General features: G+C 40.0%; 1 protein-coding gene across 2 annotated transcripts in view; it reads right to left on the bottom strand.

Moving 5' to 3' along the window:
• Window positions 1-9,917: 9,917 nt before the first annotated feature.
• Window positions 9,918-17,366, bottom strand: part of DHX9 (DExH-box helicase 9) — a 43,461-nt gene continuing 36,012 nt past the window's right edge. For both annotated transcript variants that reach the window (XM_044001966.1, XM_044001968.1), the window contains 6 exons: window positions 16,828-16,989; window positions 16,559-16,686; window positions 14,297-14,526; window positions 14,062-14,177; window positions 13,173-13,373; window positions 9,918-10,505 (listed from right to left, as the gene is read on the bottom strand). In XM_044001966.1, the coding sequence (XP_043857901.1) occupies window positions 10,199-10,505; window positions 13,173-13,373; window positions 14,062-14,177; window positions 14,297-14,526; window positions 16,559-16,686; window positions 16,828-16,989 (1,144 nt within the window). In that variant the 3' untranslated portion in view covers window positions 9,918-10,198. The remainder of the gene's footprint in view (window positions 10,506-13,172; window positions 13,374-14,061; window positions 14,178-14,296; window positions 14,527-16,558; window positions 16,687-16,827; window positions 16,990-17,366) is intronic.

Raw genomic sequence — 17,366 nt, 5'->3', positions numbered from 1 at the left:
AAGGTCAAAAGAAGCAAAGGTCCAATATATTCATATCACTTTTTGTGATATCAGAAGACTAGAAACAAAGTAGATGTTCATCAGTTGGAGAATACTTAAACTGTGGTATATGAATATGATGGAATATTATTATGTACCACAAAATGAATTTAAGAATTCAGAGAAAGTAAAATTTGTATGAGGTGATCCAGATTGAAGTAGTACGAAAACCCCCTCAATATATACAATTATTTTGACAATATAAAATAACAGATGTCTAAAAGGAATCCAATTAGAACAGAAAATGAAAAAAATCTTACCCCAAGAAGTGTACTCCCTGAAAAACATTTTTTGAAGACCATCTGCAGGGTGCTTTACTATGCCTTACAGAGAATACAGAAATTGCTGCCTCAAGGTAAGTTTGTTTAGTCCTTTGGGGGCAAATAGGGCAGAATTCAGATGGATAATAGATGTAGAATTGGAGGGAACCTCAGAAGGTAGTTTTGAAAAAACACTTTTTAGATTTGAAAACTGAGGTGTATGGTTCTTAGATGGCAGAACCAAGTCATCAGACCCATGATCCTCTGATTTCAAATCTCATGTCCTTTTCACTGTACTGTGCTGTGAATTTATCTTGGCTCTCTTCATAGTGGCACTCAGGACAATGTGGGTATTTTCCATGATGCTAACATTTTTCTTGAGAGTGACAAAAGCATTTTATGTCATGTCACTAATTCCATCCTAATCATCATCAGCCCTGCCAGGAACAATCCCCCTTCATTTCTCTTTTCTTTCTCTTTCCTCAATACAAATTGGGTGCCCTCCTTTTCCTTGGCCCCTAGGCCCTTAGCAGTATTTGCGGGGGACAGTTATTGGCTAGTGCACTTGCTGTGATTATTTCCTAGGCTGTATCCCTGGCATTATTAGTGAAGTTAATGGCCAAATGTTTGTTAAGAGTGGTATTACTGTAGTAATGATTTCTGATTAGATATCAATTAGAAATAACATTGATACACAAAGTATAGTTGCTTTTTAACTTCCTACAAATTTAAAAATTAATGTGCCTTAAATAATGTTTTTTCAAAGATAACACAAATATCATTTTCAGTCCAGACTGTTCTAATCCTTGTCTACCAATTTAACATGTGACTTTTTTCATTCCTGTAAAATAATGTACAAATATGAAGGCCATTTTTGGCAAAAACTTAAAAGGGAATATAGTATTCTTTGGAGGCAGTTTTCTAGAATGAATATTTCTAGGGTTACAGCAGACAAGTATGGGTCATATGATAAAAATGTTCAAAAAAAGCATTCATTTAAAATCAACACTTCACTTGTCAACGTAAATTGCAAAGTGTCTCATCGATGTCAAAATCACATTAAATCCTTGTAGAGTCTATGAGAGATAAACTATTCACCTAAAGTACTGATCTCAAGCCCTTACAGATGTGTATTTCCTAAAGGTGTTTGTCATTATGGAAAGGCAATCAATAAGGAAGCACTTATTAAGCACCTACTATGTGTCAGGCACTGTGCTAAGCACTGAGGATACAAAGAATTTTATAAGACAGTCCTTGCTCTCAAATTGTTTATAGTCTAATGGGGGAGACAATGTATAATTATACAAATGAGCTATATAATTGGAGACAACCAACAGAAGGAAGATAGTAGAATTGAGAGACATCTGCAAAGACTTCCTGTAGAAACTGCGATCTCATCATTGGCTTCAGTGAAGTCAGGAGGCAGAGGTGAAGATGGGGCGCATTCCAGGTATGGAATCAATACATGAAGAATGTCTGGTTTGGGGAAATGGAGAATGTTGTTTGAGGAACAAGTTGACCAGTGTCCTGATGCCAGAGTGACCGAACATAAAGGGTGTGAGGTGTGAAAAGACTTGGGGGAGGGGAGCTTGGGCTGTGAAGAGCTTGGAATACCAGAAGATTTTATTTTTCATCCTGGAAGTGATAGGGAATCACTGGAGTTTATGGGGGGGGGGAGGGGGGGAGGTGACTCAAAGACACCATAAACCCAGGCTAGTCTATCTTCTATTCAGCTGCTGCTGTTTCGTCCTTCAATCTTGAGGAGGACTATGACAGCAGGGTGACATCATGACTTGCAGTGAATTGGATTTAAGTGAGGGAGGGCTGTGCAAGGTCACCAACCTCATCCAGAGCCATCTGTGTCCAGTGGCAAGATATCAGGAAGGCTGGAGATGGCCCCAGATGATTAAGGCTATTGGGGTTAAGTGACTTTCCCAGGGTCACACAGCTAGTGTTTGAGGTGAGATTTGAACTCAGGTCCTCCCATCTTCAGGGCCAATGCTTTATCCACTGTGTCACCCAGCTGCCCATTCAGCTGTTAGTGTTTTTATAAAGGGTACCAGCAGGCTGTTGGAAGTCTGAGCTTGAAGAGATGAAAGCCTGCACTAGGGTGGTGGCAGTGTCAGAGGAGTGAAGGGAACACATGGAACACAATTTACCATAGAAAGGTAAATTGACAGGCCACAGTAAGATTTGATAAGGAAGGTGAGAGTGAGTCCAGAATGACAAGTAGTTTGTTAGCCTGAGTCACTAGAAGGATGATGGTACCCTTAACCAGTAATAGAGAAGTTAGGAAGATAAGAAGGCTTGAGGGAAAAGAGAATTCATTCATCTTTGGACATACTGAACTCAAGATGTTGTCCAGTTCATGATGTCCAGCATATAGTTGGAGAGGTCAGGGTCAGATAAGTAGATTAAAAAATTAGGGATGATAACTAAATCCATGAGAGCTGATGAGTTCACTATGTGGTAAAAAGTTTTAACAGTCGGTTAGATAATGGAGAGACACCAGGTTTTTTTTAGGACCACCCTTTTGGGGAGGAGACCAACAGCATGAGCTACACACACCAGTCCGCCTGTGACGCAGGCCAGACTGCCTGCTGAGCACTCGACTTCTGGGGTGCGAGCTTAAAAGGCAAGGAGAGAACGGAAGTGGGGCTTTTTTCCTGCTCCGCTGGTCTCCTGACTGGGCTACACAGACAGACGCGGACTGGAGTTTGACTCGGCCTGGCTCTCGGTTAACAGCATGTGCTTGACTCGGTCTCTCTCCCCAAAGGTGGCCTTGGGTTTTGGTGAGTTTTATACAGAATATAGACTAAGCCTAGACTTAAGACGATTTGTATTGTATTTCTACTTTCCTATCCTTCTAATCAACATCACCTTGTGACTACCATACAATAAAAGGTCTATCTAGAAAACCAGAAGCTTCTTCCATTTACTAGTCTGGGAGATAAATTAAGGGAAAGGTTAAGTAGGGGAGATTTATGATCTAATATCCAATTTTAATCTCACAACTACATGAAATAGAACAGAGAAGAGGGCCCTTCCTGCCTCCTTAGCCAAGAACCTTGCCTCATATTTTACTAAAAAAAATTGAGGCCATTCACTGTGAACTCCCTCGTCTCCTGCCTTCCTTATCTTACATCACACATGACTTCTCTCACTAAATCCTCCATCCATCTTACTGTGGCCTTAGAAGTACCCTTGCCAAGGTTAGCCCCACTACCTACATAAGTGATCCCATTACATCCTGTTTCCTCCAACAGATTGCTCCTCATGCAATCATTCTCTGTCTACTGGTTCCTTCCCTATTGCCTACAAACATGCACATGTCTACACTACTCTCAAAGAACCCTCACTTGAACTTTCTATCCCTGCTAGCTGTCGTTCTATGCCTATTCTGCCTTTTGTGGCTAAATTCCTTGAAAAGACCATCCACAATAGGTGGATTTTTCTCTCAACTCCTTACTTCTGATCTCATCATTCCACTTAATCACTCTCCGAAGTAACCAGTGTCTTCTCCTCCCCCTGTCTGCAGCTTTTGACATGGATCATCTTATCCTTAATATTCTTGTCTGTGTAATTTAAATTTCTAAATGTGGGTTCTAATCTGTCCCCCCAGTTTTTGGGAGAAACTGACTAAAATTACTGATAAACGAGTTTAGGTTTTTTAAGGGTTTATTGAAAGATAGTAAAAGAAAGAGAAAGATTGAGAACAGAATTCCTACAACCTGGCAATCCTATCTTTCCTCCACTCCTCTGTGAAGTCCTCTGCCGCCACCGTGATGTCAGGAACCAAAAAAGAGCCAGCTCCCTGCGCAGGCTCAGCTTCCCCCTTCCTGTCTCCTCCCAGCAATGGGAGGTTCTTCAAGTTGATTGGTTGACTGGGCCAGAAGGTGGTCAAAGTTCAAAATTGTTTGCTTCTGAGAACCTTGCTTTCTTAAGTACTCTCAAGTACCGGCCAATGTGCTTAGAATCTAGTTAACTAGAAGTCAGCCATTAATCCAGTCAACAGTCAAGTCCAATTAAATCAGTTTAAATCAATCTCCAGGTGGGCCCCTGAGTATCTGCTAAATCCATTATCTTAACACATGTCTAAGTTGTGAAGACACCACTCTCTCCTGGTTCTTCTACCTATCTGACCCCTCTTCCATATCCTTTACTGGATCCTCTCCAGAACATATCCTCTAACCATAGGGGGTCCCACAGGACTCCATCTTGGGCCCTCTTCTCTCTATATATACTACTTTACTTGGTGATCTCATCAGTTCCCATGGATTTCATTACCATCTCAATGCTGACAGTTCTCAAATCCACCCTATCCTACTTTAGCCCTTCTACTAACCTCCAATCTCAAACATTTCAAACTTGATGTCCAGTGGACATCTTAAACTCAACGTGTCCAAAATGCAACTCATTTCTTTCCCCTACTATAGTCCTCCCCACCTCCTGCTTTCCCTGTTATTGTAGAGGGGCAACAACAACCTCTCAATTTCAGGCTGGCAACCAAGGTATCATCCTCAACTCATCCCTATCTCTCACCCGTCCATATCTAATCTGTTATCAAGGCCTGTCAATATCACCTTTGCTACATCTCTCGAATATGTCCCTTCCCTCCTCCGACACTGCCACCATGTCTAGACTATTGCAACAGCCTACTTGTGGTTACCTCAAATCTTTGCTCATCTAATCCATCCTCCATTCAGCCACCAGTGATTTTCCTATAGTGCAGGTCTGGCCATGTCATTCCTCTACTCGATAAACTCCAGTGGTTCCCTATGGCCGCCAGGATAAAGTAGAAAACCCTCTAGTTGGCATTCAGGCCTTTCATAATCATGGCCCCTCCTACTTTCCAGGCTTCTGACACCTTATCCCCTTATCCTCTCCAATCCAGTGGCAATGGCTTTTTGCCTTTTCCATGAACTCCATCTCTTGGCTTAAGGCATTTTCTTTGGCTGTCCCCCCGGCCTGGAATACTCTCCTTTCTCCACTGTCAATCTTGCTGTCTTCCTTTAAGTCCCAACTAAAATCACATCTTTTACTGGAAGCCTCTCCCGAGCTCTCTCAATTCTACTGTTTTCTCTCTTTTCATTATTTCTGATTTATCCTGTGCTTATCTTGCTTTGTATATATTTGCATGTTGTCCCCAGTATTTGATTGTAAACTCCAGGGACTTTCTTTTGCCTTTTTGTATCCCCACTACCTGGCACATTGTAAGTACTTCATAAATGCTTATTGATTGGGAAGAACCAAGGGATGGAAGGATTGGAGTTCAGAGTGAGTATAAAGAGTAAGGTGGGCAAGGCAAAGGGAGCATGTGATCAGATTGTTGTTTGTCCTTGAAGAGGACTGACATCAAGGAGATGATGTCATGACTAGCAGTGAACTGAATTTAAGTGTAATTTAATTAAGTGTAATTAAGTGAAATTAAGTGTAATTTAAGTGAATTTAATTTAGGCTGTGTAAAGTCACCAATCTCTTTCCTCCAGAGCCATCCACATCCAGTGGCAAGATATTTATTGGGAGAACTGAAGATGATCCATTGTGATCAGATAAGGGAATTTCAGGGTTCATGAACTTGGAAATGGTGTAGTTGTGGGTGATGGTGAGATCAAGGGTATGATCATCTTTGTGTGTGGTTAAGGTGGGGTGGAGTAGGTTATATAAAATGAGTAAGTTGGGCAGCTAGGTGGCACAGTGGATAAAGCAACAACCCTGGATTCAGGAGGACCTGAGTTTGAGTCCGGCATCAGACACTTGACACTTACTAGCTGTGTGACCTTAAGCAAGTCACTTAACCCTCTGCCCCACTCCCCAAGAAATAAAATAAATAAAATGAGTAAGTTGAAGAACTATGAGGTTAGGGTGTAAACAGGAATATGGATACATTTTAGTCCCTTAGTATGAGGGCAGATGAGAGACTGGGCCAGGTTGCACACTGTAGAAGGGGAATGTCCAAGATGGTAGTAGACAACTACCAGAATTTTTATTGGATAGTGTAGATTGATTGAATCTCAAAGGAGACGTTATTGAGTGATGGGAGAAGGGGGGGAGAATGTGGAAGTGGCATTGGGGAGCAAGGTGTAATCTAGCTCTCTTCTACTTCGACCAGTGATTTCCGGGTATGCAGGAGTGCTGCAAAGGCAGGTTAAGAAAGTTGTCATCAGGAGGAAGCTAAGTCTCAGCGAAAGCCAGAAAAAAAAGTGATAAAGGAAAAGATTTAAGGTGAAATCAAGTTTGCTGCATATGGAGTAGGTATTCCAGATAGGACAGTAGGTGTGGGTAGCTTCAGAGACAGATATTAAGGCAATTGTGTTGATGGGGAAGGGAATAAAGGATTGGGCAGTAGGTGACAATCTAACAAACATTTATTAAGTGCCTACATTACAAATAAGAAAAGCCCCTGCACTCAAGTTTACAATTTAGTGGGTTAAGACAACACACAAAAGGGTGGGGACTACCAGGGTATACTCCACAGAGGGACATGATGTTCCTTGTAGTCAAAATATAACAGTTGCTGAAGGGAAAATTACCTGGTACAGAAGACTAGGTTTGAATGACAAAGAGTTCAGAAACACTAGAATAGGGACAGTAAGACCAAGAGGGGAGTTTGTTAATCACTGAGAAACTTCAAGTAGGTTTTTATTATCAATAAGTGTTTGGCCTCAAGGTGGAATTCATGAGGTTATCCATATGCAAATCACAAGTATTAACTTTATAAGACCCAGAACATTGTAAAGTTTTATTGAAATCCAGGACTGGTTCAACCATTCAAACAAAATGGATGAAAAATGTACATAGACCAGATTTTGAATACATTGTTTGAGAGGGCACCCTTTTAATTTGTCATTAAGTATTTCATGTACTGGCATGACAGGTAATATACCTAGGATTGGTATAGCTGGATTGATTCCATTTGGAAAATTGTGCTTTTTTTCAATGATCACCTAATAGCTGATAAGGCAATAAAAGCCCATGCTACGCGCCAAGAACACTGATCTTGCAAATCCTAAAATATGGATGCATTCTGACATTTCCATAGATAAACTGCCTCCATAGATAAAAGTCCCTCAACCTTCTAAGAACCTGTTTACTTATTTGCAAAATGAGGGTGATTATATCTATCTCACAGGGTTTTTGTGAAAAAATAAAGCATAGCAATCAACCTCACATATTAAAAATAACTCAAATAACAAAGGAAAGATGCATTGGTAGTGTTGGTATATTCCTGATGGCTTGAGTTCAAGAAATGTAAAAGTATAGGTGTGATCAAATTAAAAGGAGGTGCAGTGGTTAGGAGTGCAAAAATTCACTAAGGGGCAGCTAGGTGGTGCAGTGAATAAAGCACCAGCCCTGGATTCAGGAGGACCAGAGTTCAAATTTGACCTCAGACACTTGACACTAGCTGTGTGACCCTGGGCAAATCACTTTATCCTCAATGCTCACCCCCCCCTTCCCCCCAATTCACTAAATGCTGGTAGTGTCATACTGATGGGCTTCTAGCATATTGGGTATATCCTTCATGAAGATCTTGAGAAACAGATCAGAACCACAGGTGATGAATTCAGGGAAAGTTGCAGCTGAGCAGTGGAAGGAGTATTACAACCCAAGTATTCTTCCAAAAATCAAAACATGCCAGGCTTTCACAAAAGGAGAAACAAATGGGCTGTTACTGATCCTTTTGAACTTGTTACTGAAATTCCTAATGTCTTTTAAAACCCACAAAAACTCTTTTCTAATGCTACTGGATCCAGCCACTACCTGACTGTGGCTACTCAGGAACAGCCACACTAATGTTCATATGAGTGAAAGAGACAAGAATAAGCAATATTGTCCAGATTGTAGCAACCCATGACTACTACCCAAGGGATCTGGGGTTCTACTTCCAGCAATAGCTCTTGTGAAACCGACTACTTCTCTGGGAGAGTGATTCTCTGCCACACTGATCTTCCGGAACTGGCAAGCTAGGCAAGCTAATTCTTTGGAAAATCATCTTATCACTGCTGGACTGGCCTCCCCAGAGCACTTGAGAACATTCCAGGTTGCACATGGTGGCAATCACCTGTGGGCAATCTGGCTTCGGAGGCCCATGAGCCTGTCTAGCAAAACCACATCAGGCCTTCATCAGCAGCAGCAGCCAAAAGCTTCTCAAGTGGCAGGAGCTTCAGAATTCCACCCTTTTTCCCCCTACATTTAAAAACTATCCAAATCACATATGTACTTCCTAGCAGTCAGTCTCAGTAACTTTCTTCACAACATTTAAAACTAGTAAACTTTTAATACCTTTAAAAAAAAATTTCTCCCTAAACTGCTACCCCACCCTCCACAATTCTGACTTGTTTTTTCATCTCTGGCTCTGAGCATATTCATGATCTGTTCCCTGCCTGAAGTTCTCCCTACTCACCCTCCTTTGACTTCCTTAAAACCTCTACAAGCAGCTTGTCCTGATGCCTCCTCGCTGATCAGATCACCTCCAGTTGGTCTTGCCGACACGTCTGTACACTGGATGTTATTTCCCCCTTTGGTTCCTTGAGAATACGGAGCTGTCTTCTTTTTCTATCCCCAGTGCTCAGCACAGAATCTTAACAAATGTTGGTTGACCTGACCTCAACTGGGCTGAGAACTTTTTAAAGAATTTAAAGGATATGCTGATATAGTATTTTCATTTAAAAACATTCTGATACAGGATCAGTAGCCTTCACCAGTTTGTGTAAAGGATCTACAATCCACTACACAAAAAAGGTTAAGATCATCTGCTCTATCTACACTGTGGTCAAGTTAGTCTCTTGCAGATGTAAAAAATAATGTGAATGTTCTAGCTAGTAATATACTAGAAACATCTTTATTTTTTTATCTTAAAAGTATTTTATTATTTTCCAGTTACATGTAAAGATAGTTTTCAACATTTGGTTTTTTATAAGATTGAGTTCCAAATTTTTCTTCCTTCCTGCCCTCCCCCGTTCCAAGACAGAAAACAATCTGATACAGGTTTTACACACACACACACAAAATCACATTAAACATATTTCTGCATTAGAAACAGCTTTATTTCAAGGACATTTATGCTAACTCCCTGGTAACAATGCTTTGTATTTTGCTCTCCTCCAAAAATAAAATGTGAAAACCACAACATTTTTTACCTCTAATGTTCAAGAGATGCTTTTGAACAGCTTGTCTTTAAGTCCGAATTAGATTGTTTTGTTTTGTTTTGGGGGGGGCAGGGCGCCAGGGAGATGAAGGTTAAGTGACTTAGGGTTACACAGCTAGTGTCAAATATCTGAGGCCAGATGCTTAGATTAATTCTTTTTTTTTTTTTTTAGGCAATTGGGGTTAAGTGACTTGCCCAGGGTCACACAGCTAGTAAGTGTCAAGTGTCTGAGGCCAGATTTGAACTTGGGTACTCCTAAATCCAGGGCCAGTGCTCTATTCACTGCACCACCTAGCTGCCCCCCTAGATTAATTCTTAAGTTTAACTGGTAGAATATAGTTACTATTCCCCAAAGGCTTGTTTGTAAACATAATTCAATGTGTAAAAAACAATGATTAAACACATGACTTAGGTTCAGTGTAATATTTTTATTTTCCATAGTATTAAACTAAAGCCAAGAAAATATCACATTAATTTCAAAAAACAAAACTTACTTTATTAAGAACAAAATAATACAAACTGTGGTACTCTGTAATAGGAGATCATCAATATTTTACATAATAAACAAAATCACCAATTTACCTACATACTTAGTTTTCTTTAAACTACATTGAACAACACAGTGAGTGGAAAATAGATTTTAGCCTTAATGGCAGCAAACAAATCTCTTGGAAAAAAAAAAGTAACATGCATATTTTAGTATTGACTACTTGGGAGATGAAGAGAGCTCTGAAAGCAGTTGATTATTTCCTCAAAAGCCACCTCCAAAACCCATACCATAACCACCTCTGTTTCCTCGAGGGAATCCCCCAGACCCTCTGTATCCTCCACCCATTCCTCCACCGTATCCTCCTCCAGATCCTCTATAACCACCACCTGAGCCTCTGTATCCTCCTCCACTTCCATACCCTCCTTGGTAAGAATTAGAACCTCCACCATATCCTCTCCCACCATATCCTCCACCTTGATAGCCAGAACCTCTCTGGCCACCTCGACCTCTGAATCCACTTCCATTGTCATATCTAGCCATTTTGGGTGGGCGAGGACCATCTCCATACCTAGGAAAGGAAAAATACAATCTTTAACAAATGTAGAGATGTAAATAGTGGCTCCAATATGGTTGAGCTAATTCAATTAGTGATCCAATTAAAAAAATTTTAAATATACTAACGAGGCAAAAATAGAACAAAAACGTAGTAATTTTAATTTCTCTTCAGTTCAACGAAACTTAACAGCTTATTATTCTTGGTGCGCCTACTTGTCAATGCATTATTGGCAAGAAACAAGTATGGGTAAATAATTTTTTTTTTTGCTGGAAAAAAGCCAAATGAACATAGCAAACAAAATAATCTTGTTACTCAGTATCAGGAAGAGAGGTGGGATAGTAACCAGATCAGCCAGAGGGCTTTTTTCTTTTTATTAGGGCTGAGAGTATGAGTATGTAAGCACACACATGGGAAGGGGCCAGCGGAGAAGAGATTAAAAATGAGAGGAAAGATGACTGTCTGCTGGACCAAGAAGCAATGACTAGTCTTTCAGTAACTTTTTTTAAAAAATGTTTTACACTGTAAAATTGCAAGCTCAAATTCTAGCATTTTCTCAATAGAGGCTGGGATCAGTATAGCTAACAGTAAAGCTACAATTCAAATCAACCTTTTCTGTTGCCTATAAAAATACCTAGATCACACAATATATGCTTTTAGCGCTAGAATGAACATAAAATGCAATATAAATTTAATTGAATTCACTTGTTTGATGACACAAAAATTCTGATACTAATTAGCAGCTATTTAACAATTTCTAAATGGATTCTTATAAAGTCATTTGAATGGCTGCAATGAAGAGCATCTGGATTAAGGTCTTCAGTTAAAAGATAACTGAGGCTATATATAGTCACCCTACTCCTCAAAACCCTTTTCAGCATCATCACCCTCTCCCCACTTTCTCCTCAAGCAAAAGAGATCTTTACAATTCAGTCAAACTCCCATGTTCCAGATCCCATTCCTATCCACTTTCTTCTCAGGTGCCTACAACCACACTCAATGCTAAAAAAATTCTCCTTATTCCTCTGAATGCTTCAGCTACTTTCCTACCTGCCTTGTCATGCATGGTCACTGTTTCTCATATCTCAATACTCATCCTCTCTCCTAAGACCTTTTTCATTAACTTGGGCCCCACCACTCAACAGAAACTGCTCTTTAAAAAGACACCAATGACCCCTCATAGACAAATTCAATGGCTTTTAACTAGTTCTCATTTTCACTAATGCTTCTACCCTCCTCTGCTCCCCCTTCTACTTCCTTACCTTTAGAAACAACAATCTTCTATTCATTATCCCTCTTCTCATCTGGTTCCTGACCTCTAAAGTGGGTGGTTCCATTAAGGGTAAGATCACTTAAGACTTTTCTCCTTAGACAATCTGATTCAGTCACACCAGCTTCATCTACAAGTAACTCCACCTGTTTGTTTTTTTTTTTTTAACGGGGCAATGGGGTTAAGTGACTTGCCCAGGGTCACACAGCTAGTAAGTGTCAAGTGTCTGAGGCCGGATTTGAACTCAGGAACTCCTGAATCCAGGGCCGGTGCTTTATCCACTGCGCCACCTAGCTGCCCCAACTCCACCTGTTTTTTGAATCCTGACCTATACAACTAAGTTCCTCCTTCCCTCTAAACCTGTTGTTTGCTGCATGACTTTATGATATTTATCTGTAGCATCATCTAATTTACTTATACACACTGAATAAGGCAGGTGAAAGCTTTGATTTCTCCATTTTTTTCGAATATCCATTTAATTTTGGTCAATTCTACTTCCTGCTTTTGTGCACAGGGTCATCATGCTATATATATATATTTTTTTTTTTTGCGGGGCAATGGGGGTTAAGTGACTTGCCCACGGTCACACAGCTAGTAAGTGTCAAGTGTCTGAGGCTGGATTTGAGAACTCAGGTACTCCTGAATCCAGGGCCGGTGCTTTATCCACTGCGCCATCTAGCTGTCCCCTATCATGCTATATTCTTTATCATTTACCCAGACTATGACAATCATCTCAACAGTTAAGTTTTCCTACCACTTCCCCTCTTTTCTGACCCTTCATACGGTTGGCAGAATATTCTTGCCACCAATTGGGTACAACTGCAATCCCTGCAAATGCTTTACATCTTGTGTTCTGAACACCAACACTTATGTTTGTTGTAGTCTAACCTTCTGTTCCTGTTAAACAGCACTTTGTAAACAATTGCATTTGCTATAGGGCATGAGCTCTGGCAGGTCCTATTTAACTGCCAAGTCTTTGTGATAGCACTCTACAATTTACAAAAGCGCATCCACATACTGATGATACTGTTACCCTTTAACAGGGTAACTTCTTTAGCCAAAAAACACAAAATAGGAGCCTTGGATTAATGTATCAAAAATATAGAATCCCTTTAAAGAAAAACATTTGATTAATCCTAATATGCCCTACCAACTGAGAAAGCCATGTGATTTTGCGCAGACTTTCACTGTGCAGTAATAGAAAAGTACAGCACATCCCCAAAGGTCTAGGGTTTTAGTTCTCACCCAGTTACTAATCAATTTAGCTCTTCTGGGCCTCAAATCTCTTCAGGGTGGTGGCAGGGTGTTTAGTGGTAAGACTATATGATTTTTAATAAATGGCACATTAAGAGCTTTTTTAATTCTTATTTGATAGTTGTCATTACCTTAAAAGAAAAAAACATGGGACTTACCGTGCATTACCAATCATGAGACTGATGCCAGCAGCCGAAGGCCTGGATATTTGCCGAATCATGTTGAGCATGCGCTCATTTGAGGGATCCAAATTGCTGATTATTTCAGGCTCTTTGGTTACTTCAACAACCAGAGCCTCCATGGCTGCTCGGAGGGCAGTTATGCAAGCAGCAGCGTCATGGGACATCTGCAGTCTGATCCTAAATTAAAGATGGAATGGAAATTTAAAATGCTCTATGCAGAAAAAACCCTGGATTTTCACTCCCCTTTTTACCACATTATTCTAAACAGCCAAGAGTGAGACTAAGACTTTTGGTACATGATCTGTTATTAGTGGGGTTTTGGTGGGGAGGGGGGGACAGGCAGCAGGGGCGGCTCTGTGTGTGTATGTGTGCACACACGTGTGCTTGCTCATGTACAAGCACATGTGTACCTGCAATCACATCCCTCCAGAGCTTCTTTAAGCTTGGGGAAACATTTTATCATTTGTCAATGCTGTGAACATTGATGAAACTGAGAAACGTTAGATGGGGATTCCAAAGCTCCACTTATGAAGGGCTGACAACCACCCATCTACTTTTCCTCCTTAGAAGGGTAATGGGGACAGGGGGTGAAGGCAAACACACAAATGTGTTTCGACTGCTTCATCTCCAGAAGAATTGTAAATGACTATGAATTATTACCACTGAAAAAAGCGTATTATAAAAACTATGCTGTTTTTAACCCCACCCCCCAAAACTTGCGTAATCTCAGTAAAGGTGTCATTCTGCTACCTTTTCAAGCAGCAGACTGAATTCTTTAGTGGTTTTCTTTAATCTAATCTGAGGCAGACTCTTATTAGCCCTAAACTACCGACATTTAGACTTGATACAATCTGAAAGGTCGTACCAGTCATCGACCAACATGATCTCCCCGTCTGATTGGACCTTCTTGGAAGCGAAGAGAAGAAGCTGTAGGGGCGTCACTAAGGTCATGCCTTTGGCAGAAATGGCTCGAGTGCGGATCTGGAGATGGAGGACACTTTCGTTTAGGGGTGCTAAGCAATTTGACATGTGAGGAAATAATTCAATAGATCAAAACGAAGCCTGTTAAAAGAAACATTTAGAACATGCTCTTTTCTTACCTTTTCTCCAAATACAAAGAAAGGAGATGGGTACTTCATGTCCTGGCTACTGAAGGGGCAGTTAACAGATGATTTGTGGATAAGTGCATTTCGCCCTTCAGTAGTGAGAATTTTCCTCTTTTCCTTATGGTAGCAAACGTTAGGGTACACACCAAAGGCCAGAAGAGAGATGACAACATCTAAATTGTTATCTGGTCCCGTGTTATTAAATACTTGTGTCATCAGACATTCTGCAGGAAAAAAAAAAAATGAAAGGGGGAAGAAAATAAAGTTGGATTCTTCCCCATATTATTTACGTTGTTATCCAAAGTAGTAAAAAGACCTTGGACAATGTTTACCGATGTTATTTAGATGTTTCTTTATTGCAAGACTTTGAATTACAGACTAACTTATTATATAATGAAAAAATCTTGGGGAAAAGAAAATAAGTGCTTATTAATTTTTAAGTCTTAAAAAGCTGTTAGGTGCTATACTTTATCATCATTAATTTAAAAGGTCTCCAATGCTCTTAGAGCAAATGAAATTTTATAAGCTTTTAGCAAGTGCCTGGCACCTAGAAAGCATTTAATAAATGCTTTTTCCCTTTACTTCTCTGTTAGATGTCAAAGAAAATAATCCCTTCTGTTCTCAGAACAAGGGCTAAGTTTATACAATGAGAACCATAGTTAAAGGGCAGGGGTTTCTCAAGAAAAAGTTGATTTTACCTATCTTAGACTTAATAAGTATTATAACCCTGATTTTGAAATGCAATTATGAAACTCCAAGGAAGCTCATGCTTAAGTATCAAATGGTACTATCACCTAATAAATTATCTTAAAATCCAGAATATTTTCCCTCTTGCTTTCCTCTCATTCAAAAAAGATACCTTCCTTTCTATTAAATCTCACTATCAGAAAATTATTACCTTTTAATAAGGTCTCTTCAAAACAAGGCTCTTTTAAAACTAGATACAGAAAATGGTGAATGCCACACCATATGCAAATCATGTTTTGGCTTATTAAATTAAAAAGAAATGACTCCATGGCATTAGGAGAACCTTTTTCGATCAAGACAGTATTTATGGGGAAAGAGCCTCAATTTCACTAGACAACGATTTTTCTTTCACTGAAGAGCTCACAGCACTTTGGATCTCACTTTTGAATTCACATTATAATCCGTATGTATTTTTAGAATGTAAATTTATGAAGGTGGAGAGGAGTCATTTTATTTTCTATTTTCGCAAGACAGTAGGACTGAATAGTGGGATCATAGAATTATATTAACTGTTCAATGAATGTTCATTCTACAGAGTCAGAGTAAGCTCAGGTCCAGTTCAATCAATAAATGACTGTGGGGGTGTGTCATTATTTTGGCAACATAAACTATTATACTACTATTCTAATCCAGCCAACTATGAACTTGTCTGTATGTTTGAAGCCATTTAAAATTTAATAATAATATTTCAGTAAGTCTCAAACTTGGCAGAGAACAAACCTATCATTTTTCTTGGATCACTGCTGAAAAAGTGAGTTAAATTGTTTGCACCTAAGTTTCTGAATATCAAAACCAACGGTCCTCAGAAAAAGTAGTTACTGTAATACTGCAATTTGTGACAACTGGAGTGACGCCCCCTGCTGGAGAGACACTGTAGGAACGCTCTGCCACGAGGAGAAGGCATCTGAGGGCAAGCTATGTGGTTTGGAAGGTCAGTTCCTTGGTGTCAGGAAGTGACATTTGCTCGTGGGTACTGTCAATCAAAACTACCAGCCAATTACCTTGGGTGTGTGTGTGTGTATGTAGATGGGATGTTTCCAGTTTTCAGAGGAGGCTTATGGGGTGAGGCTCTCCCTTGTTCTCTAGCTCTTTCGCCAGGACCTCGTGGGGAGTGGGGCTGGAGATGCTGGCTCCTTGAGATAGACAAATGTAGGTACCTTGGCCTCTTTCTCCTCACCAAATTCTTACACTCCTTAATAAATGCTTAAAAGTCTAAACTCTTGCTAAAGCTTCTAATTCATTGGCGACCACTCATTAGGTTTTTAGACAGTAGAGCTAGGATTTTAGCCACCTCACAGAAACTATTCAGATGGTGACCATGAAGTATTCAAATTACTGTGGTGGTCTTTTAATGCTTACTTTCCACTTTGTCAGTGGGGCATGACTGTAAACACCTGCACTGAGTTCAAAACAGTTCTGAGAGGCAACCAAGCCTGAAGGCACAGAGAGGACTGTTAAGTCATACACATAATCACCCCAATATTTATCTTAGGAATTTATGAATCTTACCTTCTGGGAACCCAGAATTAACCAGAATTTCTTTGAGCTGAACTTTCGCTTCCCAAGTCATTCTGAGTGTGGCCATATTGAGTCTTTTGTGTTCACAAAAGCGGATCTCTGCCTCTTCTCCTCCCATTCTAAAAGGAGAAGAAAAAAAAAAAGACCCAGTAGAATGTGAAAATGGAACATTATTAAGATTATTAAGTTCCCACAATTAAGTTTTAGGACACTCTTCTAAAACCCCTTGCATGCACGGTCCTCTCATTTGATTAACATACCTGGCATCGTCCCAGGCTTGGAACACTGACAAAAGAGCCACATGATCTGAAAACCTGTTTCCGGCAAAATTGCGGTGGACATAACCCAAGCGTTTGCCTTCACTGATAAAGGGCTCTGGAAAGCAAGTGGCAGCAGAGATGGTGCATACAGCATCCCCCACGCTAAAATGAAGCAGAGAGAAATGGTTGGGAGCCTTGTTGTCAGCAGCCATAACAGAACTGTCAACAGTGGGTACATACAGTCATACTAAAGAATTCTTATTTTAACTAAAACAAGAAGTTACCTATTATCAGTGGCTACAACCTCTCCACATAACACTTACAATACTTGTACTACCCCCCTCCAAATACCCCTTGTTGTGAAGCTCAAATGACATAATTTAAGGCACTAATATGTAAAAAGGCAATGAGATATTACCAAGCATTATAGATTTCCTTTCTCATTTCACCTCTTAAGCAAAATGGACCTCCTCTACCACCCCACCATGACCTCTTTCTGATATAATTTCCGAATAACACCTCTACATCTCATTTTCCAC

This window comes from Dromiciops gliroides, chromosome 4, assembly GCF_019393635.1.
Source record: "Dromiciops gliroides isolate mDroGli1 chromosome 4, mDroGli1.pri, whole genome shotgun sequence".
NCBI classification, from domain to species: Eukaryota; Metazoa; Chordata; class Mammalia; order Microbiotheria; family Microbiotheriidae; genus Dromiciops; species Dromiciops gliroides.
Note: the sequence above shows the minus strand (reverse complement) of the source record. Positions and strands in the feature narration are given on the sequence as shown.